Source organism: Petaurus breviceps, unplaced genomic scaffold (assembly GCF_028583685.1).
Source record: "Petaurus breviceps papuanus isolate PSGF00001 unplaced genomic scaffold, PetGlider_PUasm1.0 90804, whole genome shotgun sequence".
Taxonomy (NCBI): domain Eukaryota; kingdom Metazoa; phylum Chordata; class Mammalia; order Diprotodontia; family Petauridae; genus Petaurus; species Petaurus breviceps.
The window spans coordinates 2,255,647-2,281,641 of NW_027187348.1; the positions used below are offsets into that span (position 1 = coordinate 2,255,647).

The 25,995-nt window shown below is 41.7% G+C and overlaps 1 protein-coding gene across 1 annotated transcript in view; it reads left to right on the plus strand.

Moving 5' to 3' along the window:
- The window catches only part of GRIK4 (glutamate ionotropic receptor kainate type subunit 4), a 287,881-nt gene that overhangs the window by 2,447 nt on the left and 259,439 nt on the right, over positions 1-25,995 (plus strand). The window contains exons 2-3 of the mRNA XM_069070250.1: positions 14,629-14,807; positions 19,656-19,709. Of these exons, the coding sequence (XP_068926351.1) occupies positions 14,694-14,807; positions 19,656-19,709 (168 nt within the window). The 5' untranslated portion in view covers positions 14,629-14,693. The remainder of the gene's footprint in view (positions 1-14,628; positions 14,808-19,655; positions 19,710-25,995) is intronic.

Consider the following 25,995-nt stretch of genomic DNA (forward strand, 5'->3'; position numbering starts at 1 on the left):
TATATATATATATATATATATATATATATATATATATATATATATATGTGTGTGTGTGTGTGTGTATGTGTGTGTAAAGATGTACGTAAAATGCTTTATTACCATAAAGTTCTATGAGAGTTCAAGTTTTATTATTCTTATTGCTGGTGATCTTACAGAGACGTAGCAAGACAGTATTTCTTGAATGTTAAACGTACTCCAGACAGTAAGAACCCAGAGTGTGTAAGAAGAGATCACTGTTAGGCCCCACTAGTCAGGGAGGCACCTTTAGATAGTAGGGGAAACTTCATCTGGGTGAGATGGACTGACAGAGTGTAATCTCCTTGAGGACAGGGTTCATTTCATTCTTCTTCTTTATATCCCTCCCCCCACCTGACCCAGTGCCTATCACTGGTTATTGGTTGATCGATTTGGAGTCAAGAAGATGGGTTCAAAGCTTTCATCTGATGCTTACTACTAGCTGTGTACCTACAGAAGAGTTATAACTTCTCTGAGCCTCAGTTTTCCTCACATATGAAGAACATTCCTCACACCTGAACTCTCTCTTAAGATTGTTATGAAGATCAAATGAGATAGGGGCTGTAAATCACTTTGTAAACTTTAAAACACCACACAAATGTCACATTATTATTATTTAGCTATTTCAAAAGGAGAAGGAAGTATTCTAGGTAAAGAGAAAAGCCAAGAGGTGAGAAGGTACACAGTGTATTCAAGGGATAGTAGTTAGATGAGCCTTCCTGGAGTAGAGGATTTGTGTAGGATAATAATAAAAGATAAATCATTACTTATTCATTGAATATTCATTAAGGTATACTGTGAGCTGAGAATTATGTAAAGTAAGGACAAAAGGAACTCTGAAGTGAGATGAAGACATAGCCTCTTCTTTTAAGGGGCTTTCAGACTTGCCAGATAGTAAGGTGCCGAAGTGGAAAAGTATAATTCACAAAGTCAATAAATCAACAAACATTTATTAAGCACCTACTATGTGTAGGTTCTGTGTCCTACTATGTGTAGTTTCTATGTTAGGTACTGGGGAAGCAAAGACAAAAAAAAGAAAAAAATCAATCCCTGATATCAAGGAGTTTATATCCTATCAGGGAGACAAATGCATACATAAGCATATGCAGAAACAAAATAAATACATGGTAGTTGGCGAGGGAAGACCCTAACACCTTGGGGATGGGGATCAGGAAAGACTTGTATGTTTTGGGAGGTTAAAAAATGCTACTTTGGACTAAGTGGGGATGAAGACTTAGTAGAGGGACTTGGCATTGGAATTAGCATTCAAAGAATAACTTGAAATTCAACAAGTGAAGAAGGGGAATGAGTACATGCTAGAAACTGGGGACAGAATGAGCCAAGGCATGGAAGCTGAAGAACAGTGCGTGTTGGGGGATTGCTGAATAGATCCTTCTAACTAAAGTCCCCCCTAAAAAAGCAATTTGAGATAAGGTTGTAATGATACAGTGGCATCAGATTTGAGAGGACTTTTGAATACCAGGCTAAGGAGTTTGGATTCTTTTCCTGGAGTTCAACGATGCTCAACCTTTTTGAACATGAGAACCCCTTTTTAATGTAAAAAAATTTATAAAAATCCACATGATAGTAATTTGGCTACTACTTTCCATGCATTAAGGAAATACATTCAAGCTACTATGAATTCAGTTGTGCTTTTGAAGGAATATATATTTTATTCATCATAGTAGTTTCTACACATTTGAAAAAATAACAATATGGTTTAGACAGTATTTATTCAATCTACAGAAGTATGCTTGCTTATCTATAATTGACATGTGAAGTCTAGAACCCCGTGCAAAAACTGTGATGATAACCACTGCTCTAGGGTATGGGGAGTCACTGAGGGTCTTTCACAAGCATGTATCCCCTAATTTGAGAAGAGCTACCACTGGCAGACATGTTGGAAGGTTGATATGCTCCCAGATGTGCCCTACATTCTTCTGTGTTCCATTTTTTTGTGCCTTAGTCTACCACATTGGGAATGGGCATCATTTGTAACATGCTTTAAGATGTTCAGATGATAAGCCCTACATAAGGGTGGATTGCCTCCTTGCCAGATTTACTCACCCTAGCATGCCAAAGCTTGGGCACATCCTATAGCTTAGAGCTCCCCGCATTCAGGGTACCTCTGTTCCCACAGAGGCGTTTGTAGCACTAATAATGTACAGCTTTTGCCCAGTAATCTTCCTCCTCAGAGTACTTTACTGACTAACTAATTAACCCTCCAAATATCACTACCATGAAGCTAGTTTTAATCACCACTCCACTGACTGGGAGGTAGCTGTGTAGATGGGGTCCAGGAACATGGTCATGGGGGTGGGGAACTAGAGACCTCTATTGGGGAGGTAATCATGCTGGCTCCTGGCCCTTTCCTACACACTAGGACTGATGGTGCCAAGGAAACTGGGTATGCATAGAAACACATAGATAAACTCACTCAGCAATCAGCAATTATTTACAGGGCACTGACTATATATTGGCACTTGACTAGGCATGTGTACAAGCAGAAGTATGAGATACATTTCTGGCCCTCAAACACTTAAACTATGTCCTCCCTACCTCCCCACACCACACCCCTGATGATGTATAGATTTCTTGGTATGGGAACTTCCTCCACAAATGCATCTTGTCATCTTGTCTATAACCTAGAGTCCTAGAGAGTTGCCTGAGAAACTGGGAGGTTAAATGAGTAAGCCATCATCATGCATCTAGTATGTATCAAGGGCAAGACTTGAACTCATTTCTCCTGGATTCCAGGAAACTATTGACAGATCATAAACATATTGCATTTTACAAAGCTCGTTTCCCACACACCACCACTGGAAGGTAGGTTTTTTAGTTATTCTTGTCTCCATTTTCTGAGTGGGGAAACTAAGCTTCATAGAGAGGAACTAATTTAATTTACTCTCGGTTCCCCAATTAGTAAGAAGTTAGCACTCTAACTTTACCTTTATACAATGATTTGAGTCTTGCAAAATTCATATTGTACATTATTTGAAAATAGTGGTGAGTGCCCTGGATTTGTCAGAAATCCTGACAGTTCCTATCATCACTGCTCAATACCCATGTGTCTGTGAGAAAGTAATTCCATTTCTATGGACTCCAGTTTCCTTAACTGTAAACTGAGAAGAATGGACTAGTTCATGAATTCTGGGTTATATGGACTTTGATTTTTTTAAAAATATTTTTATATTAAATATGATTGGTTTCCTTCATAGTTCCATATATTATTTATTTACATTCTATTCCGAGAAGGGAGCCATAGACTTACTAGACTGGCAAAGGGGTCCATGACCCCAAATGTTAAGAACCCCTTATTGTTATCTCTCAGAGTCACTCTAGCTCTAAACTATGATCTCATATGATCTTCACAATAATATATATGCATTATACACACATATGCATGTGTGTACATATGTATACACACATATACATGCACATATATATGTATATTGTACATAGGTATATAAACACACAACACACATATGGGTATACATGCATCTCTCTCTGTCTCTCTTTCTCTCTCTCTCTCCCTCCCTCTCTCCCTGTCTTCCTCTCTCTATCTCCTGGGTGTCCCTATCTCACCCAGACTAGTAGTACAGTAGCCACTCACAGACCTGATAACAGTATTGATCTGTTTCTGAGCCAGACTGGTTCACCCCTCCTTAGTCAGTTTGGTGGCCTCCAGCACCATACTAAACTTGGGGCCTGTTGGCTTCAACTCTTAAGCTCTATCCATCCACCTGCCTTAGCCTCTCAGGTAACAGGGATTATAGGTAGGAGCCACCATGTCTTGATAATAATAATGGTGATGATAGCTAGCATTTATATAGTATTTTAATGTTTTAGGCTCAAGTGTTATTGCCCTCGCTTTATAGATGAGGAAACTGAGGCTAAGGAAAGACTAGGTGACTTTCCCAGCTAGTAAGGCACAATACCATCGGAATTCAGATGAAAGGAGAGGTCATTGTTCATTGGAGTCTTCAGGAGAGGTCTCATGGAGGAGGGGGGAACTTGAGCTAGGCTTTATACTATCTACCAAACAGCTCTCACCAAGCTAGCTCTGATTCTGCTGGACTTTGCTCAATGGGCTTCACAAGCTCAAAACTATAGAGATGGAAGCTGCCAACCCATTCTCAGATTCGAGGGCCTATACCATCAGTGATAAGAGTTGGTGTCATTGAAATGGAGAAAAAGTCTCTCTGTATATGAGCCGCCTCTTGCCATACCTGAGGGTAGGGAGGAGAGGAGACCAGAACTGATAGGACAGGAAAATGTGACAAGATGTTGAAGATGGTAAGCCCACTAAGACAGAAGGAGCTAAGGCAGACATCCCAGCCTGGAGCTTATCAATTGGTGGATGTCTCCTCTATTTGGAAAACTTATCTATCAGTGGAGGCCTTTGAGTGACACTGGTCCCCACAGGCCCCCAAAATCCACGTAGCAGAGCCCAGGCCCCACCAGGGAAAGATCAGATGGGGGAGGAAAGGTTAAGGGGAGGAGTGAAAGAAAAATCTAGTCAAGGAAGGAGAAAATGAAGGTCTGATATAAGACAGCTCCATTTCAGAGATGGGGAGGGGGCACTTTCCAGTCTGTCTCATTAATGCAAGGCTGAGAGACACCGAAAGTGGAATTAAGAAGAGGAATCTAATTTTATTTCTCAGTCAGTGAAATTAGACATAACCCAGAACATTCCACGGGGAATCATGCCACTCACTCATTTGCTCGTTCTCGATTTCTCCCAGAACATGGATTTTTAATAACTGGATTTTCATTGCATGGAAATGAATTGTGTTTGGCTAGGGGGAGATGTGTGTGTGTGTGTGTGTGTGTGTGTGTGTGTGTGTGTGTGTGGAGGGGGGAGGGGAATGCTTGTGTGAGTGGCTTTTTAACTTTAAAAATTTAAAATAAAAGAAAAAAACATCAGTTAGGAAGGAAAAAGGGAAGTAGTAGGAAGAGCTTGAATATTAGAATACAGCATCACAGGCCATACCCTAAAAGCCCAGGAAAACTGGGATTGTTCAAGTGTTTCTGAGATATTCAAGACATCCTATAAAGTGTCTTCAGAGTTCTCATTTGATCCAGGCTATGGAGTGACCCACTCAGCCCCTCAGATTGAACTCTGTCCATTTGACTCCTTTTAGTTGTCTGAGATAGGATCCATAGATATAGTTTACACTGATTTTTTGCCTGTTCTTTTTAAGAAGCAGGGTTGTATGCAGGGGAGAGCCTGATTGTACTAGAAACAAGGTGTCCTGCATTCTAGTCTGTGCTTAGCTGATTAACTATGTGACCTTGGAAAAGTCAATTAATTCTCCTAGTACTCAGTTTTCTCCTCTGCAAACTGAGAGCTCTTCTAGCTCTAGCATTCTGTGCTTGTTTGCTATAAGTTTCACGTTTTCTTTTCTTGTGTACATATCTTCACCCCACCCCCTTGCCCGCATTAGACTGAGGGCTTCTCAAGGGCAGGAATCTTATGTCTTTTCTTACACTTCAGGACCAAGGACAGGAACCCTTCACACAAGGGAAGTTCAGGCCATGTTAATTGAAGCTCCATCCTTAACAAAACACAAATATATTTAATCAGTACTTATGGTGAGTGAAACTACCATTGGTACATGATATGGGGAAGAAGTGTGCTTGGAAATAAGAGGGGGGAAAAGGGCAGTGGGTGCCTGCATGAGGTGGAGAGAAGCAGGTTTCCATTCCTGTGAAAGGAGACTGTGGTTGGTACCTTGCCATCAGAGATAGCTGTTGGAAGCCAGTGGGCTGCACTGACATGTCAGTCTAACTGAGGTCATCATTTTCCTGCTCATCTCACTCTCAAAGCAGGTTCTGATTGAATTCTCCAGGAGAAATGATATATTTGATTTCAAGAAGTTCCCAGCCCTCAATTATTTCTGAGGTGCCTTCAAATTCTAACTCTATATATTTGTGATCCCTTTCCCCCAAAAGTCTCATTCATCCTCTCCATGTATCCTCCATTCACCCTTTCAGCTTGCAGTTACACTGCCACCACTAAGGAAGGGTACCAGCTCTCATTTTCCTCATTTTACCAAGGGAAGAAATGAAGTCCAGGAATGTAACTTGTACCATGAATAAGAAGGCTGGGCACCTGCCTCTTCTTGCTATCATAGAAGGTGTCAGACTTATAGCCAAGTTGGTTGAATGGGAAATGATCTAGTTTTGCTCCCCCTAATCACTGTAGGAGCTAATGCTTCTACTTGGAGGAAGCCTTGACAAAATAGTGAAGTTATTGTACTCCATGCTAAGTTTGGAGAAGAAAATGGCAATAATTCCTCCTAGGTGAAAGTTTTCTCTTCTTCCTTAAATTTTCCTAGAGCACAGAGTTTAATATATTCATTGTTCTCATTATCCCTACCTTGCATTATACTTATATATAGACATGTTTTATCCCCCACCCCACCTCAGTAAACTGTAAGTTCCTTGAGGTCAGGGACTGTCTTTTTTTTTTTTAAATCTTTTTATCTCCAGTACCAGGTACAGTGGCTCAAACTCAGTAGGTGCTTTAAAGCATTTGTTACATTGAATTGAAATCTCCCTTCCCCATGCCAGTTCTGTGCTTTTCTTTTTTTAATGACCCTTCCCTTTCTAATTTCTGACAGTCACCTCATAGTTTTTCCATCTATGAAAAGGTGCCCTCTCAAGAAATAATTTGAAACTCATTCCTGCTGAGGTCCGAGTAACTGATGAGGTTTAATGTGACATCCCTCCCAGTGTTATTTGCATTTTAGCAGGATTCAAAAGCATTAGGTAAAGAAATAAGGCACAATTTTCAGCATTAGCTTCAGCATAACGTGGAAGAGGGAATAGTTTGGAATAAGGCAGGGAAGAGTAGTTTCTGGTCCTTGGAAATCTCTCCCCCTAGGTAATAGGTTATTTTGCCTACTTTAATAACTGAACTTATCACTAGGACTCCTTTCTTCCTCCCCAGTTCCTGGGAGACAACTTGTCTCCTGTCCCCCAGAATAAATAGCCTGCCTAGTCTTTCACAGATGGATCCCTCCTGCTGCATCCTGAACTGCTCTGCTAGACTCACCCAATACCCAAGACGGGGAAGGAATGAAGCAAGGATTAGACTCTGGAGGTGGAACTAGGCTGCCTGTGCTTGGCAAGAGCAGGGGGAAAGAAGGAAGGAGGCAACAAGGCAGAAAGAGAGGAGAAGCTGCAGCTTTTGATGCCGTAAGCACCAACAACTCAGGTCACTTCACTGGTCTCTAAACTACCAAAAAGCAAACAAGAAATTCTGAGCAATAATAGAACTAATGAAAATTTCCAGGATGACATGAGATGAAATAAATTTTCTTCTGATGTCATGGGTAAGAGATAGCCTCTTACCAATTCTCTGGACCTATAGTTGCTTCCAAAGGAAAGTCATAGTTCTATGTGGACCTGGGCCAGTTCTATCCTGGATCCCTGGTCTTTCCCATTCTTACTCCATCTATTACTGTGATTCACTAGTTGGATCCAATTCTACTGAATTAAACTCAATTCAATTTCAAATCAGTTTAAAGATATAGAGAATTATGAAGTATGGCCCCTGTCTTTAAGGAGCCTCTAGTCTAGCTAGGGTGACAAGACCAATGCACAGGGAACAATGAGAGAAGAATAAATCACAATATAATACAGTAAATTACATTTACTGTAAGGTTTACCATTTAACATACATATATTAATTGTAAGGCAATGGGGCATACTGGATAGCCTTCTGGGCATGGGGACAGGAAGACCTGAGTTCAGATTTTATCTCTGATGTTTACTAGCTGTATGACAAGAGAAAAGTTATTAATGCTAAGTGCCACAATTTCCTAAAAAAGAGAGATAGAGAATGAGAGAGACAGAGAGACAGAGACAGAGATAGAGAGAGCAAAGGTTAGATTGGAGGACCTCCAAGATTCCTTCCAGTTCTAAATTTATGAGCCTAGGATAAATGTCTACTATGAGCAGAACATCATGCTAGGCTCTAGGGACATATAAAATTTAGATAAGATATGGTCCCTGCATTCATGGAGTTTCCAGTGTAAGCAGAAAGAAAAAATGCAAGCATAAGGGGGAAGAAAATAAGCATTTGTTAAACACCTACTATGTGCCAGACACTATGCTGAGTGCTTTACAAACATTCTTAATTGATTATTTGATTCTCATGCCTCACTAATCTGAGTGGGAATTTTTGTTCCTATGCTTCCTTAACAATATCTGGACCACAAAGTCAGCAACTCTAAGAGTTAGCTAGGGACATATAATTACCTCCATTTATTTAGATAAGAATTTGAGCATCAGAGAGATTAGAACTTGCCTAAATTCCACTATTATCATCCTAATTTTATATATTAAGAAACTGAGACAGATAGAAGTTAAGTGACTTGCCCAGGGTTACACTGCTAGTAAGTGTCTGAGGTCAAATTTGAACTCGGATCCTCCTGACTCCAGGTTCATCTCTCTATCCTTTGTACCATCTAGCTAGTCTCTAAATAAGGTTGTTTCTTATTTGGAATGGGGACCCAGAACTCTCTTCATTTAAGTGAATTCAGTGTAGAGATGACATCTTCTTCCACCATGGTACTGACTACCAGATTTTTCCTGTGGGCAGGAGAGCTTTCAAATGGGGTGAGGTTTTTTTAGTTTATCAATCTAATGTGAGCAACGTAAAGGAGAAACACTAATATGAGTGGGAATTTTTGTTCCTATGCTTCCTTAACAATATCTGGATTACAAAGTCAGCAACTCGAACAGTTAGCTAGGGACATATAATTACCTCCATTTATTTAGATAAGAATTTGAACATCAGAGAGATTAGGACTTGCCTAAATTCCATAATTAATAAGAGTCAGAACTGGAACTCAAACTCAGGTTCTTTGACTTCAAATCCAGTGAGAAGAATGCCACTACATTAGAGTATAAACAAAGGCTTGATTGTATGGCTCGAAGGTGAATGTAGAAACCAGTATGCACTAATGGCCATGTGGTCCTGTTGGAAGAAGACTGGCTTTAGCATCAGGGAAGCTGGGTTCAAATTCTGCCCTCATTTCATGCATGACCTTAAAATTCATCTTCTTCTTCTAAAAACTTTGGCTTGGGGTAGAACAACTAGATGATTCACAAGGTCCTTTCCCAACTTTAAATTCTTGATTCTATCATCTGAAAGGACTTCCTAGAAGAAGTGGGTCTTGAAAGTTGGACAGGTAGAGATGCAGAGAGAAGGGTAGTCTAGATGGGAGTGTATTGGAGGAGGCAGAAGGGGATTGTAATCATGTCTACCATACATTTGACAAGTTGATGTTACTAAAATATAAGTCTAACCTTGTCACTCCCTTATTCAAGAAGCTTCAATGAGTGCCTTTCTATTTCTTTATTACCTCTAGGACAAAAATTCAAGCTCTTTGACTTGGCATTTAGAGCTCTTTATAATCTAGAACCAATCTATCATTCCAATCTGATTTTTATTATTCCCTCTCATATAGGATATTCCAGCTAAATCTCCCACTTCTATGCCTTTATACAGTCTGCCCTCCAGGCCTTCCCTCCTCACCTCTACCTCTAAGCATCCCTAAATCCCTTCAAGGTGCAGCTCAAGGCCTGCCTCTTACCTGAGGCCTTTCTGGATAGTCCTAGTTGTTAGTGACCCTTCCAATGAACTATTATACAAAATAATACATAATCATCAATCGAGGAAGCATTTGTTAAACATTTACTATGATTCTTGTGTTGTTCATTCATTTTTCAGTCATGTCCAACTCTTTGTGACCCCATTTGGGGTTTTCTTGGCAGAGATACTGGAGTGGTTTGCCATTTCCTTCTCCAGATCTTTTTACAGATGAGGAAACTGAGGCAAACAAGGTTAAATGACTTGCCCAGGATCACACAGCTAGTTAGTGTTTGAGGCCAGATTTGAATTTAGGAAGAGGAGTCTTCCTGACTTTAGGCCTGACACTCTATCTATTGTGTCACCTAGCTGTCCTGCTATGATTCTAACATAGTGCTAACCCACCATGCTAGAAAGTGGAAGTACAGAGACATGAGTGAAATAGTCCCTGCCCTCAAAAAGCTTATACTCTAAAAGGAGAGATGTTTACTTTATATATATTTTGCATTTACTTAGCTGTGTCCATGTTATTCCCGATTCCCTCCTCCCCAACTCCAGAAGAATGAGAGCTCCTTGAGGGCAGAAACTGTTTTTGTTTCTGTATCTGCAGTAATTAGAACACTGTCTAGCACATAGTAGCTATTTAATAAATGCCTGAGTTCTATTTTACAGATGAGATAAACAAAACTCAGCGGGAGGTCCCCCCCCCCACGCTTTCCATTGCCTGTCTATTGCTACTTCTTTGAATGCTCTTAGTGGGGCCACCTGTTTTGAGTGGATAGTTCCAGTTACAAATTCTATTATCTCTCCTGAAGTGTCCCTGACCCTGCTCCTAAGCAGCCTCTGAGGCCTGGGCAATGGGGTGTGGAAGGAGTGGAAAGACCTGGAAGATGAGCCTCCTGGGTAGCTTACCTGGCATTCTGGGTACACTCTTTCCCACGGATAAAATGTCCCTGGGCTATGTTGTCTAGGGCTTTCTCATATCAGATATAATCCAGCTGTCACTCCCCAAGCTTCCTTATCTCATTCTGCTGAATTCTGTTGCCTTTCTGGAGAATCCCTGGGGATTTGACCTCATTCCCAGCCAGACTGGAAAAATTTTCTGAGCATCACCCTGGGATCACTGGGATTTGCCTTTGACATCCAGTTTCCCTCAGTGAACATCTCAACTCACCCATTGATGAGATATGTTTCAATTCAACGGGTCACTTTTCTTAAGAGTACCTACTGTGTGCATAGTTCTGTGCTAAGATATAGTTTAAATAAGACATAGGTCCTGGTCTTCTGGAGTTTATAGTCTAGTGGGATGATACAGCAAATATAATGAACTATTATACAAAATAATATGTGGTAATGAAGCAAGCAAACATTTATTAAACACTAGCTGTGGTCCTAACATGGTGCTAAACATTGTTCTGGGAACTGGCCAAAGCCATAAGTGAAATAGTCCCTGCCCTCAGGGAGATATCACATACACATAGAGGCACATCAAGGCATAGCCAAGCCATGTAAAGCAGATAGAAAGTAACTGCATAATAGGGGAGCAAAGTGCTCTATGAGATCTGAGGAATCTGGGAAGCCTTCATGGGGAAGTTGTGCAGAGCCCTAGAGGATGGAATAAGAATACAGCCCACACAGCTTGGAAAGGACATTGCAGGCAAGGGGAATAGTATGAGCAATGCAAGAAGGTAGGAAAATGCAGAGACTGTCTCACTGTACAGTTTGGTTGGAACGTAGCATATGTGGAAGAGAGTAAATGAGAGAAAGTTGGAAAGTTAATGGAGGTCACCGTTGCTTTCTTAGAAAGTAGTAAGACTGAGCAGCAACTGTTTGCATGAGGACGCTTAAGAGCTAGCAGCTCTTGGTTCTGCCAGTGGGTCTTGTCGTTGGAGGTGGGTCCTACCATTATAGAATGCTTTCTGCGTACAGTGATCAGAGGACTAATCAGATGACTTTTTTGCATAATTCATTTTATTCATTGCAGAGTATGCATATACTAAGCATTTGAGTCATTGTCTAGATCTACATAAGGATCCAGATGGCTTTTTATTCTTTACCTTATTCCTGGGTATCCTTTACAGCCTGTGGTTGGGGCAAACCAAGGCCCAGAGAAGGAAACTAATTTGCTTTAGGCTACCCAGCAACATGGTACATGAGTTGAACCCGCCTCTCTTAGATTCTTACATTATCTCACACCAGATAATGTTGTTTCCTTTCACTCTGAAATGAAATTTTACCCTTCCTGGTGAAAAGTACCACAAGTATCATTGTCGCTGTCTTTGGAGACTTGATAGACAAAAGAACTCAGGTGGGATTATAGGTCCCTTCCTTTTTCCTCTCTCTTCTCTCTCTGGCTATCTGAAACTCTTAGGTAGGTTTCTCTTGCAGAAGGGGAAGAAAGACCAAGACCTTTGATTGATTTGATTTGATATTTTTAAAATAACATGACTCCACTGAGGGCCTCTTGTTTCCCTCTCCAAATGTGTTCTTTCCTTTCTCCAGCTTCTGGGGTTATGGAAAAAGGACATAGCACTCTATAATGGCCACATGGGAGAGGATGAGCTTTCTGGAGAAGGCCTGGCACTATGCTGCTTAAGTCACTGGGTTCAACATTCTGCTGCCCCCTTTTCCTCACTGGAAAGTGTAATGTTAATGGGATTTAAGTTCTTCCCCACCCATTAATAGGCCTCAGGTGGAGCCCATTTAAGGGAAGCTTGCTTAGGGGAGGCTTGCTTATAGGAAGGCTTTCACACTTTTGCTAATTTCTAATTAGGCACTGAGTCAGGAGGGTTGTGCTGTCTCTTGGCTCTGAGAAGTGTATATATACTCTGAGTTGGTATTTTGCTTTGGGGACTCGCTTATGAAAAGGAGCTTGTGATTCCCTAGTGGAGATTCTAAGTGGAGATTCTGAGAGGCTGTATGTTCAGAGATCCCCGACTGCTCAGATGTAAAGGCTCTCTCAATCCAGGGATGTATGTGAAGTATATAGTTGATTCAGGTAGTCAGAGCACTGTCTTTTGATCTTTATTTATCTACTTGTATTTTATCTGAAGTTCAGGATGCAGACTTTTCCCCTGAATGTAATTTTAAAAGATTGTTGACCCCTTAAAAAAACTGTCTTTCCTAGTGAAGCAGATCTAAAAACCATCCTGGGTATGCCAGTGTGGTTGCCACTACAGAAAGTGAAGAAAATCCCAGTCTTCTCAAGGACATATGTTCTATTCCTCTCCCCTCTAGCCAGGGAGTCTCTTCCCCTAGTATCTTGTAATGTTTGCAGTTGTGCTGTTCTCTTGGCCTTTGGCATTAGCAGAGGATAAACCATAGAGTTCAGCTTCCTGGGCACCTGAGCCTTTGAGGATCAGAGATATCTCTGCTATGCTTGTATCCCTAAGAGCCAAGCTAGAAGCAAGAGTGACAGCATATTCTTGGAAATGACCAGACAAGGTGCTTTAGGCCAGTGGGGCCATCATCAATTCATAGCTCTAGGTCTTTCCTTTTTTTAAGAATATCACAGGACAAGGTAGCTTGGAATATGGGGCAGGTAATTGGCACAGTGGATAGAGCCCTGGGCTTAGAGTCAGGAAGACCTGAGTTCAAATCTGACCTTAGAATCTTACTAGTTCTGTGACCCTGAGTAAGTCACTTAACCCTGTTTGCCTCAGTTTCCTCATCTGTAAAGTAAGTGGGAGAAGGAAATGGTAAACCAATCCAGTATCTCTGCCAAAAAGAACTCCAAATGGGGTAATGAAGAGTTAGACACACAACTGAAAAATGACTAAATAACAAAAAAGCTTGGAATAGAGTCAGTTGGGTTCCAATATTGCTTCTATCACATATTATGGGTGTGACATTGGGCAAGTCATTTAACCACTTTAGGCCACAGATTCCTTTTCTGCAAAGTGAGAGAGTTCAACTAGATGACCCCTAAGATCCCTTCCAACTATGCTCATATATATTTATGGTAACTCTACTTGCCCTTGCCCTTCATGGCCTGTAGAGTCCCTTAGCAGATTTGGACTTGGGCAGGGGGGAGCTCATAGGATGCCTGAATGTCTCCTCCTCCCCAGTCTTTGCATGAGCAGACACACACACGTGGCCCTGGTTTATCTTAGGAGTAGGGACCTAAAAGACTGTTTAGTTTAACTCTCTTACTTCCAAATGGGGCCTAAAGAGTTTAAGTGTTTTGCTCTAGGATATATAACTAGTTAGTCATCAGCAGAGCCTAGACTTGACCCCAGGTCCTCTGATTTCAAATCCAATATGCTTTATTCTATACTATACAGTCTTTCAAATCATGGGGACCAATTATCCATCATTCTCTTGGTTTTCATAGGCAATTCAATGCTTCTAATTCCTTTTCCAAAAGAATCTGGGGTACTCATTTCACTGAAGCTCTCCACCATACATACATACATGCATACATACACACACATACACATATGCACACATTCACACACTCCTGGCACACTCAGCTAGGAAAGGAGAAAGAGCCTGGACCCACTTGATTCCAGTATCCGAGTGCCCAGGAACATCAGAGGTCCCTTAGCCTGAAGACTTTTTTTCCCGAAGTTCCAAATTGATTTTCTGCTGGAGTACAGTTCAAAGCTTGTATTTTTAATAACTATTAACACACTTTGTCTTCATGCAACAACTCAGTGATTTTGATAGACACTTGACCTGGTGGGAATTCAGTTTCTTGGGTCCCTGATGCCTGTCTTACTTGGAGTAGAGGATTAATGGAAGGGTGGGTATGAATGGGAGCAAGAAGGTGTGGTGGTCAGGGTGACCTACAGAAACTCCATTTTCCCTTTAACCACATCACATCCACAGTACTTAGGATTAAGACTGAGAGCAATCTTTTCAGAAAGTATTAATGTTACATAAGATTACATAGCAAAGTCTAGCAAAAGACTTTGGGCTCGTAGCCTAGGCTTTTTGCTCTGTTGCACAGGCTCCTGAGTCAGTCCTGTGGGTCCTCAGAGGGTCTCTGCTCTCTTCTCTCTCAGGCCTTTTAAACCTGGAGAAGCTGCTCAGACAATTCCTTATCTCCAAGGACACGCTCTCCGTCAGGATGCTGGATGACAGCCGGGATCCTACCCCACTCCTCAAGGAGATCCGAGATGACAAGACAGCCACCATCATCATCCATGCCAACGCCTCCATGTCCCACACCATCCTTCTGAAGGTAGGGAGCTGGAGCTGTGAGATAGGGACATAAGCTCCCAGAGGGAGATCTCTTGTCACTAGCATTTGCTCTCATAGCTGCCTCCAAGTGATATTCCCCCTAGAGTCAGGGGGCTGCATAGATTCAATCTTCCTCATCTTGCTGCCTCCCTCCTCCCCTGCTCTTATTCTGAGTGCTAGCTGGATAATAATAATGATTTTTTATTTATATGATGTTTTATAGTTTACAAAATGTTTTCCAGATAGAAAGTGAAAGTATTATTGTAGACCCATTTTACTTATGAGACTAAGGCTAAGACATGCCCAAGGTCACAAAGTTAGCAAGTAGCAGAGCTGGAATTTGAATTCAGATTTCCTAATTAAAAATAGAAAAGTATTGAGAAAGGTGAAAGCATGTCTCCTGGCCTAAAGGATCATAGCATTATAACTTTGGAGTTGTTAAGAAGCTTTTTTTTATAGACGAGGAAACTGAGTCCCAAGGAGGTTAAAATGACTTGCTCAGTGTCATATAAGCAGTAAGTGATAAAGCTAAGGTCTGAACCCAGATCCTTCCAGTCCCAATCTAATTACAGTTATACCAGTTATGGTTTGGACATACAAATGGACAAAACCCAAGTGAATGGCTATTCAGAACCATCAAATCTGTGTGAAGGAGCAGTTAAGACTTCTTAGAAGAAGTGTAATCTTGACTTGGACTTTCAAGAAAGGGAGAGAAAGAGAGAGACAGAGAGAGACACAGACAGAGACAGAGACAGACAGAGATAGAGAGAGAGAGAGTTGGGAGGGGAGGGAGAGTGGAGACACAGTTTAGTACAGAAAATGATATGGAGGAATAAAAAAAAGCATAGCCTATGTGATGGTTTATAGGCAGAAGGAAGTGAATTATCTGTGGGGGAACATTGGAGAAAATTGAAGCAGGTTCCCAGAGTCACTCAGAATCCCAGAATTGGAAGAGACTTGGAGACCCTCTTGTCTAACTCATGCCTGTTCAAGAAACAAATCTTTTCCTCTCCATTGCCTTTACCCATGGCCAGAACCAGAATCCACTCTGGGCATGTTCATATGTTTAGTCATTTTCAATTGTGTCCAACTCTTCATGACCCCATTTGGGGTTTTCTTGACAAAGATACTGAAGTGTTTTGCCATTTCCTTTTCTAGCTCATTTTACAGATGGGGAAATGGAGGCAAACAGGTGTCTTGCCTAGGGTCACACAGCTAGGAAGTATCTGAGGCCAGATTTTACTCAGGGAGATGAGTTTTCTTGTCTCCAGGCCTGATGCTCTATCTACTGTTCCACCTAGCTGCCTACTTTGGGCATAATACGGGACAAAAAGACAAAAGTCAGACTTTTGGGACACCCTGTAGAAAAGACACCAAGTTTGCCATTCCTAAGCCAAGGGCATAGTGGATGTTGGAGCAATTATGAATAGCATTTCCCTCCCAGAAAGCAGTTCTCTTTTGGCCCTCTGACCTGGGGAGTCATAGAATCAATCATAAGGTCATAGATCTGTTGCTGTTCAGTTGTGTCTTACACATTTAGGGTTTTCTTGGCAAAATTACTAGACTAGTTTACCACTTCCTTCTTCAGCTCATTTTATAGATGAGGAAACTGAGGCAAACAGGGTTAAGTGATTTGCCCAGGGTCACACAGTTAGTAAGTGTCTGAGGCTAGATTTGAACTCATTAATATAAATCTTCCTAATTCTAAGCCCAGTACTCTATCCTCTGCACCACCTAGCTGCCACATAGCGCATAGATTTAGAGTGCATTTAACAGGAAAGGAGGGGATAGAACCCAAGGGAGGGAGAGTCCAATGATGAATAGGAGTATTTGGTTGTAGAGTTGAGAAGAGACTTGGGGGTAAGGCAGACAGTTCTCCTTGAAGCCTTCCTGGATCACAAGCAAGGAGTTAGTGGCACTGTGTTAGATGAGAACAGAGAGAGATGCTAGAGAGGGCTGACACTATGGCCAAGCCTTTCCAGGGCTCACTGGCCCATCCTAATGCCATTTTGATTTTATATTTAAGTGCACCTTACTATCTTTTGCCTGGGGACTTGATTCCTATTTACCTTTTGATGAGAAAGAGAAGCCAGGCAGACATTGAGATTATTGTCTCCCCTTCCTATTCTCCCCTCACCCACCCCTCGCCCACATTTTTTTTTTTGTTTTGGAGTTAATAAGAGATTTGAATGAGTTTTCTCCTTACCGAGGGCTATCCCTTCAGCCCGTTGCTATAGTAATTTTCCACTGCTCCAAAGCAGTGCTTTTCCAAAGCGTACACATGTGCATGTCCACACACACACACACACACACACACACACACACACACACACACACACCCTAAAGGAAGGCTTTTCTTTTGCTCCTTCCTCTCTCATTTCCAGAGCCTTCTCTAGCCATGGCCAGTAAAAACATCAAGGCTAAAGGAGATCCACAAGTGGAACATAGCTGGAGGGAGACCCTGCACAGAGTGGGTAATGGGGGCAAAGCCAAGAGCAGAATCTTAGGCCTGGAACCCACCCTTGTCTTGGTTGCTTAAGTTTACTCCTCTCGTGCTGGCATTCTCTGTAGGGTAGTCTCCCTACCAGTCCTAGAAGAGTTTTAATTCAGTGGCAATCGGTAGACTGGCTGTTTTCCCTGAGAAGGAGCCATGTGTGGATGTATAGCCTGTCTCATTCTTCAATAGTCATGATTTCTAGAGCTAGAATGATCCAATCTAATGGATATCTGTTGTATACAAGGCACTAGACTTGATACTGGATATACAAAGGAGAATCTGGACTTTGGAGTCAGAAAAACCTGGTTTCAAATACTGTCTAAGGCACTTATTAGCTGTGTGACCCTGGGAAAAGCACTTAACCTCTCTGTATCTCACTTCCCCTGGTATCCAAAATAAGGGAGAGGCATCTACTTCCTCAAAGGGCTTACATTCTTTTTGTTGTTGTAATGTTTTTTCAGTCACTGTGACCCCGTTTGGGGTTTTCTTGGCAAAGATACTGGCATGGTTTGCCATTTGCTTCCCCAATTTATTATATGGATGAGAAATTGAGTCAAAGACGGTAAAGTGACTTACCCAAGGTCACACAACTAGTAAGTGTCTGAGGCTATATTTGAACTCAGGAAGATGAGTATTCCTGATTCCAGGCCCAGTACTCTATCTGCTGCTCCACATAGCTGCCCCTACATTCTACTGAGGGAATACAACATGCAGGGAAACACAATTTGGTATAGTCATTGTTAGGATACCTAGTGGCTAAATTGGGATTGAGAAGGGAAAGGAGAGAGGTACCTCCAGGCTGCTAGTAGTATGTCCTTCAGTCAGGCTGAATGCCTTGTAAAGGCTCCCATTAGGAGTAAGCATGTGGGACTCTCATCACAGCAAGGCTCGAAGGCTCTCCTTCCTTTTCGGTTTCCACAAGGCTTCATTTGCTGATAACCAGACTCTAGCAACACGACTATATCAAGGTCCTTGGAGGGGGGCAGTGCAGAATACAGTGACCTAAAGATTTTTAGCTGGAATATAGACAGGAATGTAACCTTAGAGATAATTGAGTTTGCCCCCTCATTTTACAGAGGAGAAAAATGAAAGCCTAGAAAGGTGGATGGCATTGAAAGGTCAAACAGATAGCAAATAACCTGATCTGGAATTCGAACTGAGGTCTTTTGATTCTGAATCCCAGATTCTTATCAGTATACAATGGATCAGGGACAGATCTGTCTTAGTCAGGGCAATCTAAGGAAAGAGAGGCTATTGGGCTCCTGGTTCCATAATGCCCATGCCCCCGTGATTGTTTGGGGCTTGGCAGCACAATTGCTGCCTCTTGAATTCAGAAGGATTTGCAGAGTAATCCCTTACCTTATCGAGCAGCTGCTTCAGCTACAAAGTTCTTGTTTACTGAGAATTTGAGTCTTTAAAAACTCAGGATCTCTTGTCTTTTGTCTTTAGAATGGTAGATTTCACAAAGTGGGTTTTCACTATTTGGGCTATACCCTCCCTTCTCTAGCTAATCCTGGGCTCGTGTCTTTTTGGAGTAGTGGTTGGCAACATTACACCCCCCCCATCAAAAACTTTATCAGAGAGAGGTCACAAGGGTCCAAGTCAAAGGATCATGAGTTTTAGGATTGTTTTGACCATTAAAAACCCTCTAGTCCAATCTAGTCTACTAAGGTGAGAACCCTATGAATGAGGAAACTGAGGCACACGGGGGTGGGGGGGAAGTGGCTCATCTTAGGTCACAACTAATTTGTGGCAGAGCTAGCACTAGAACACAATTGTCCTGGCTCCTGACCCTCTTCCTACTATTTAATTTTTTATTTCTTGTGCTTCTATCCTTTTTTTTTTCCAAATGAATCTTTTTTTCTTCCCTGTGTCTTTTTCTGGTAGAAAAACATATTTTCTCTGTAAGCATACACTGTAAGAACACTGGCTTCAGTGGTCTCTCAGTGGCCTTGGGGTGACAGATACATGGTAAGAGCTTTCCATGCAGTCAGGAAGAGGCATGGGCACTGGGGAGAAAGGGACTCATTATTTATCTAATCTACTTGTCTGTTTCTATAGCACCTGTCAGCCTCATATCCAGGTACCTTGACAGGAAAGGTTGATCAGGGACAAAAAGATCAGAAAAGAGAGAAGAGAGAAAAAAAAAAGTGCCCTAGAGGACTATGTTCTCCTCTCCATCCCTTCGGTCATAGGCAAGGGCTGGAGCAGAGTCAAGATTTTTCCACTCTCCAAGGTACTGAAGAGGGTAGACCACTCAGAGAGAATGGCAAGGATTTAGACATTGCAGGTACAGTCACTGTCCAGTGGGTTTTCCCCCCTCTAAATCTTTCTTCTTCTTCTTGTTTTCAGGCAGCTGAACTGGGGATGGTATCAGCCTATTACACATACATCTTCACTAATCTGGTAAGACATTTTCACACTTTATCCCTTCTTCATTGAGAGTACTATTAATTAGTATTGGTAGACTATGACTGACTATGGCTCAGGAACTAGGTAGTAGGGGGAATAAAAGTAAGGAGCCCAAGAAAACACTGGATTCTAATATTTTGGAAAATGTTGATGTGTTGAGATGCTCAAAATCCAATGAATACTTAAATAGCAGTTGGAAGGGTTTAAGTTAGACTCTAGGAAGAACTTCCTTTCCAATTTACTGAAATGGGGTAACCTTGGTTGAATGTGTATTCTCTGGAAGTCTAAGAGAGCTATAAAGATGTCAGTAATAATAAATAAATGAATAAAATAAAATGAATAAATAAATAAAATAAATGGTCTATTCTATTGGAATCCTCAAATCCAGTCATTCTTAAACTTTGTATTCAAATATAAATCTGGAAAGAGAATCTAATGTGTTCAGGTAAATGTCACAGACCATGGAGAATATTTTCCAGTTGTTCAGAGTTATGGATAGATCTTTTTACTGTTGGTTTTCCTGCTATTGGGCATTCACATTCTTTTTTTTAATAAGCAATTGGGGTTAAGTAACTTGCTCAAGGTTACATGGCCAGTTATTTCTGGGTGGGTGCTAAGTATCTGAGCCCGTATCTGATCCCAGGTCTCCCGACTCTGGGGGCCGGTGCTCTTACACACTGGGCCACCTGGCTGCCCCACATTCTTTTCTGAGAAGCTTTCCCCAGTCCCCCAAATCTGTAACAACCCTTCTTCTCATACATCACATAGCCTTGTGTGTTGTGCCTTTTTTAATGCACTTTTTGTATAGTAATGTTTCTTCTAGCTATCCATGTATATATCCCATCCCCTACTAGACAGTTAGCTCTACAAAAGCAAGGATCATACTTTATCTATCTTTGTATTCCCTCAACACCTAGCATGGTGCTCCACAGAGAAGACCTTTGACAAATGTTTGTTGAATGAAATAATGAATGAATTTTCAACTTTCTAGGCCAATTTCAAGGTAGAGAACTAAGAATAACAAAATCTTTGAGCTAAAAGGTAGCTTAGAGATCATCTAAAGCATAGCCCAGAGTCTGCAAATTTATGTTCTTAATATGTTGAAAACTATTTCCTTCACCTTCCTATGTATCTTATTTTATACATTTAAAAACATTATGTTGAGAAGGAATCCATAGGCTTCACCAAGCTGCCAGAGGGGTCCATGACATCAAAAAGGTTAAGGAGTGGAATTACATGGTAGCTTTGGTCTGGTCATGCCTTTTCCCTATTGCTTAGTTTTGGGGATACAAAGAAAGACAATAACAGTCCCTGCCCTCGAGGAGACCCCAGTATAATGGTTTATTGAACTGCATCTGGACCAACAACTTCATTTTACAAGTGAGGAAGCTGAGATCCAGAATGTTTAATCCTGAGATCACACAGGAAGTCTATTAGAAAACCCTAAGTAAGTCAAGGAGCAAGCTTAGAATCCATGCCATGTTCCACTCTGAGTCAAGCAATTTGTTCATTCTACAGCTTCACACTTAGAAGAACATTTCATGCCTGAATTGCTCTGCCACAAAAGAGTCTGGTTTAGACTCTAGGAAGGACTTCCTGGTAGACTTCTTTCTTCAAAGTCTGAGAACAGGAGAGCTTCTCCATTATCCTGTATGATTTAGAGACATTATTATTATTATTAATATTATCAGGGATGAACCACGTGATCTTTGCTTCTTTGTAGTTCCAAGTGTCTACAGACCATAAGCTGCTGTGGAATTACATGGAGCATCCAGGAAGCTTAGAGGTAGAAGGAACTTTAGAGGTCATCTAATCCAACCCTTTGCCTGATGCAGGCATCCCTTCTACAGTAATGTCCACATTACTATGTTTACACACTTTCAGTGCCAGGTAGCATGGTAGATTGTTGTGAGTGGATGATTTCTTTTTGTTCCACACTGCCCTGCCTGCCAACCAATGGCGAACAGTGGGGACAAAAGCTCTCCTGCTTTTCTGGTGAGAACTGCCTCTAAAAATCAGAGCATTAACATGTAAACAAGGAGAGAAGAATTAGCCTATTCCTATAGCCACACAGACAAGTTCACTTTAAATAAGGCAGGATCCAGGGAACGCCTGAGCAAGTTGGCAAGAGAGTAAAGCGAGAGATTAAAGTACAATTCCATTCCACCTCCAGTGCCTATGAGAAACAGAGGAGAAGAGTTACAAAGAAAAAAGGCATGCCAGCCATGCCGCACATAGCACTAGTCTATCAAGGGTATGGTCAATATTCAGCATCCCCTCTCCATGCAAGTGGGGAACCACAAAGGTGATGACGCAGTTGGGAACTCAGCCCCAACGGCTGGGTTGTAAGACATTGCAGTTAGGATCCCAGTGATGACCATAGGGTTGTCTGGGGTTTTTTTTTTTAATAAGAAAGCCCATTTGAAATCCCCACTTGCACTCATTCAACTGGTGTGGATCAGATCCAGTACTGCTCGGAGGCAAAGGAAGGGATGAGTTGACCTCTGGCAGTGCCTTTCTGATTGATAGAATCAATAGGAATAAGATATTTTGAAGCCTGTGTGTAGGGAGAAATGGGCAAAAACAGAGCACAGATGATACTATTCAAGTAGGAAAAGGAAGCTTAGAAATAGAACAGTTACAAGACCCAGGCAGCAAGTGAAGTTTCTGGAGCCCACATGAGCGTTCTGCTTGCTGAGACGAGACGAGACGAGACAGACGTCTATTAGGAATAATAAAACGATTTCTGATCTCACAGAGGAGGTTGCGCCAGCCTGCTCACCGAGGGCCTTGTCCAGCCAGTAGGAGCTTATAAATATTTATTTCTGCCAGCATCAGTGTGCTGGAGAGAATGGGAAGTGGTGGCAGATGTGATTGCTGGCTAGTTGGAGTGGGAGCCAGAGGAAAAGTCGCTCAGGGATAGAGAGGGGCCACAGAGAGAGGTGAGCAGGACCTAAATGGGATGCATGGTTGTGCAGAATGGGGGTAGGGAGAGCTGTCAGTAAGGGGGGGGGGAGGTTAGAGGAAGATCATTCATTCAAGGTGTGCCAGACTGCCTCATGTCCAGAGCCACCTCGTTCTCAAACAACATCTGTCCCTAGTGGTAGTGATTGCTCTGAATGTCTCAATTACAGGGCATCCTCACAGAAGCAATGCACCTTCCCAGGGATTCCTTCTGTCTCCAGGTCACCCTTTCTCCTCTCATGCAAAAATGATGAATCCACAACACCTTCTCCTTCCTACAATACATTCCCTTTATCAGGCAAACACTCCCATGTATTATTACCTGGCTGTCTTTTCTGTCTCTGTCACATGTCCCCAAAGAGACCATGACCTGTGAAAGGGCAGGGAGAGACTCTTACAGCTTTTTATATTTCCCACAGTGCCTAGCACAGGCCTCTTCACACAGTGCGCATTCAATCAACACTTGTCACTTGATCAATGGCCTGAAAGATTTTTTCATTGCTAGAAGCCTGCATGTACACATAAATACACATGCACATAAATATATATGATTCACTGTGCAGAATGAATGGCCAGGGTGTCCCAAAAGTGTTAGCACTGCTTTAACCTTTAATAGCTATATATTATATATTGATTTTTATTAAATAGTTGTTAAATATTAAGTAATTTTACAGTTGTATTCTATATAGCAATAGCTCTCTCTGTGTCTATCTCTTTCCATATATGCACAAATATATGACATAATTGGAGAGACATTAACATATAAATATATGATCATATATAATAATATGATAAATATATCACAGCTCTATAGTAAAGTATAAATATGATGGAACATAAATATATATCTTTCAGTATGCTAAGTGAATAGCTATATATGTAAGTATATATGTATGTAAATGTGTATATGTATGTATGTGTATATACATACACATTCATTTTGGAATAGCTCTCTCTGTATGTCTTTCTGTCAGCACACACATATGTATGTATGTATGTATGTTTGAGAAAGAGGGAAACAGACATAGAGAGTTTTTGCCATATACACATATGTATATGGAGAGAGGGAGGCAGAGAGACAGAGGGAGGGAGGGAGAGAGAAGGGGGAAAGAAAGACAGAAAGATGGAGAAAGAGAGAGAGAAGGAGAGAGAGGAGAGAGAAAGTGAGAGTTTGTTAATTAGTTAATCAGTGTAGAGAGTTCTTGGTAGTTCTTCCTTATTCCATGGTTAGCCCTCTATCTGTTCTGCCAGTTCTGTCTCCCTGAAGGCCTCAGTTTCCTTCTCTAAAAAGTGAGAAGGCTGGAATAGATGATCTGCAAAATCCCACAATATGTTTGTGTGTATTACTTATCAGTGTAATAAATTTGAAGGATTGGGGTGGACCTCAGAGATCATTGAGTCCAATCTCCAGCCAAAGCATGAATACCACCACCACCACCACCACCCTTACAGTTACCCATCCAGCCTCTTCTGGAGGTGTAAGTGCCTGTGGGGAACTAACTCTCTATGGAAAAGGGGCTCACCTTCCTCATAATTACCAGTGACAATTGCTGACCAACTACCACTAACAAGAAGATAGGCACAGGATCCTTGGGAATGGCAGTGCTCTTCCCCATACCACTAGTCCTACTTCCAATCCAACCTCCATAGCTATCATCAGTTCAAGCAACTCCATTAGAGAAAGGGTAGCCAAGCTTACCAACTACTATACAAAGAACAGGCAGGCCAGCCTATAGGAAGCAGTTAGGCACCCTAAAGAAGAGACAAGAGACAGCATATGCCAGACATATCAGATCACCACCACCACCACCTTGACCATCATTTCCCTTCAGACCCTGATGAGGCAGTCCAGGACCCTGTACCCAAGAGCCTTAGGAATAATAACACTCCCAGCCCAGTACCCTCAGCCTTCATCCTTGGAAGCAACCATTGTACAGATGCACCCTGGCATGTATTCCTGTAGATGCTTCAGCCACAGTTACTAAAGACTCAGAAATGAAGGTTCTTGCCACTAAAGTCCTTGGCACTTTATAAATGGTTGAATATCAAAAGATGAAATGATTTTGTCAGAGGAAAAGATATTACAGAAGAGGCATTGCCACATGTACTCTAAGAACCATAGGGATTTTCCATCTATCTTGCTGCTGGAATCTTCCATATTTGTTGTCTTGCATACTAGAATGTGAACTCCATGAAAGCAAGGGACTGTCTTATTTTCCAATTTGTACCTTCAACTTGAAGCACAGTGCTATATACATAAAAAGTGCTTAATAAGTGTTTCATTGATTCATTCGTTGGCTCCAGAGGCAGTCCATTCCACTTGTGAACGGCTCTAATTGTTAGGAAGTTTTTTCTTAACTTGAACTAAAACCTACCTTTCCATTCACTTCTACCCTTTGGTCTCATTCTGCCCTCAGGGTCCCTACAGAACCAGTCTAATCTCTCTTCCACATGACAGTGCTTAAACTGTTCAAAGGCATGTATCATGTCACCTCTTGAGCCTTCTTTTCTCCAGGCTAAACATCCCCAGATCCTTGATCTTCATATGGCATGCTTTCTCATCTCCTCATCATCCTGGTTGCCCTCCTCTGCACTTGCTCCAGCTTGTCAGAACCCTTATTAAAGTACAGTCCACAATTAAACCCAATACTCCACAATATCCCAAATGTTGACTTACCAGGGTACAGTGCAATTGTAGCATCCTCTCTCCCTACTTCAGCTAATGTAGCCTAAGATGGAATTAGCTGAGCAGATCATGTCTATGATCACAGATCATAGGTTTAGAACTGGAAAGGGCTTCAAAGGTCATTCAATTCAGTTCTCTTAAACTGAGGCACAAAGAAGTTAAGCACCTTGCCCGTGAGATTGCACAGCTATTACTTAAGTCTCTGAGGCAGGACTTGAACCCAAGTCTTCCTGACTCCAAGCTCAGTACTTTAGGGTTAGTGTGCTTTACACCCTATGCTTCCTACAGAAGTACAATTTAACTTCGGACCTAATTCTAATCAGTTCAGCTGACATTTTTGGAGTGCCAGTTTTGTGAGGGGCACTGTAGTAGATAGGAAGATGAGACTGCATTGCCACCCCCACCCCCAGAGATGCTCACTGCCTAGAAAGGAAGGGAGAATAAGATGAGGTTGAAATAAAAGGTAAAATGTGAGCAGGTATGATAGGGATGGGTGGGTGGGAGAACCTTTCAAGGTCTCATATACATGCATTATCTGAACCTGTCCAGCAATTATCAGCCCTTACACATTACTCATACTGTTCTCTGTACTTAGAATATCTTCTTCTCTCATCTTTGTCTGCTGAATTC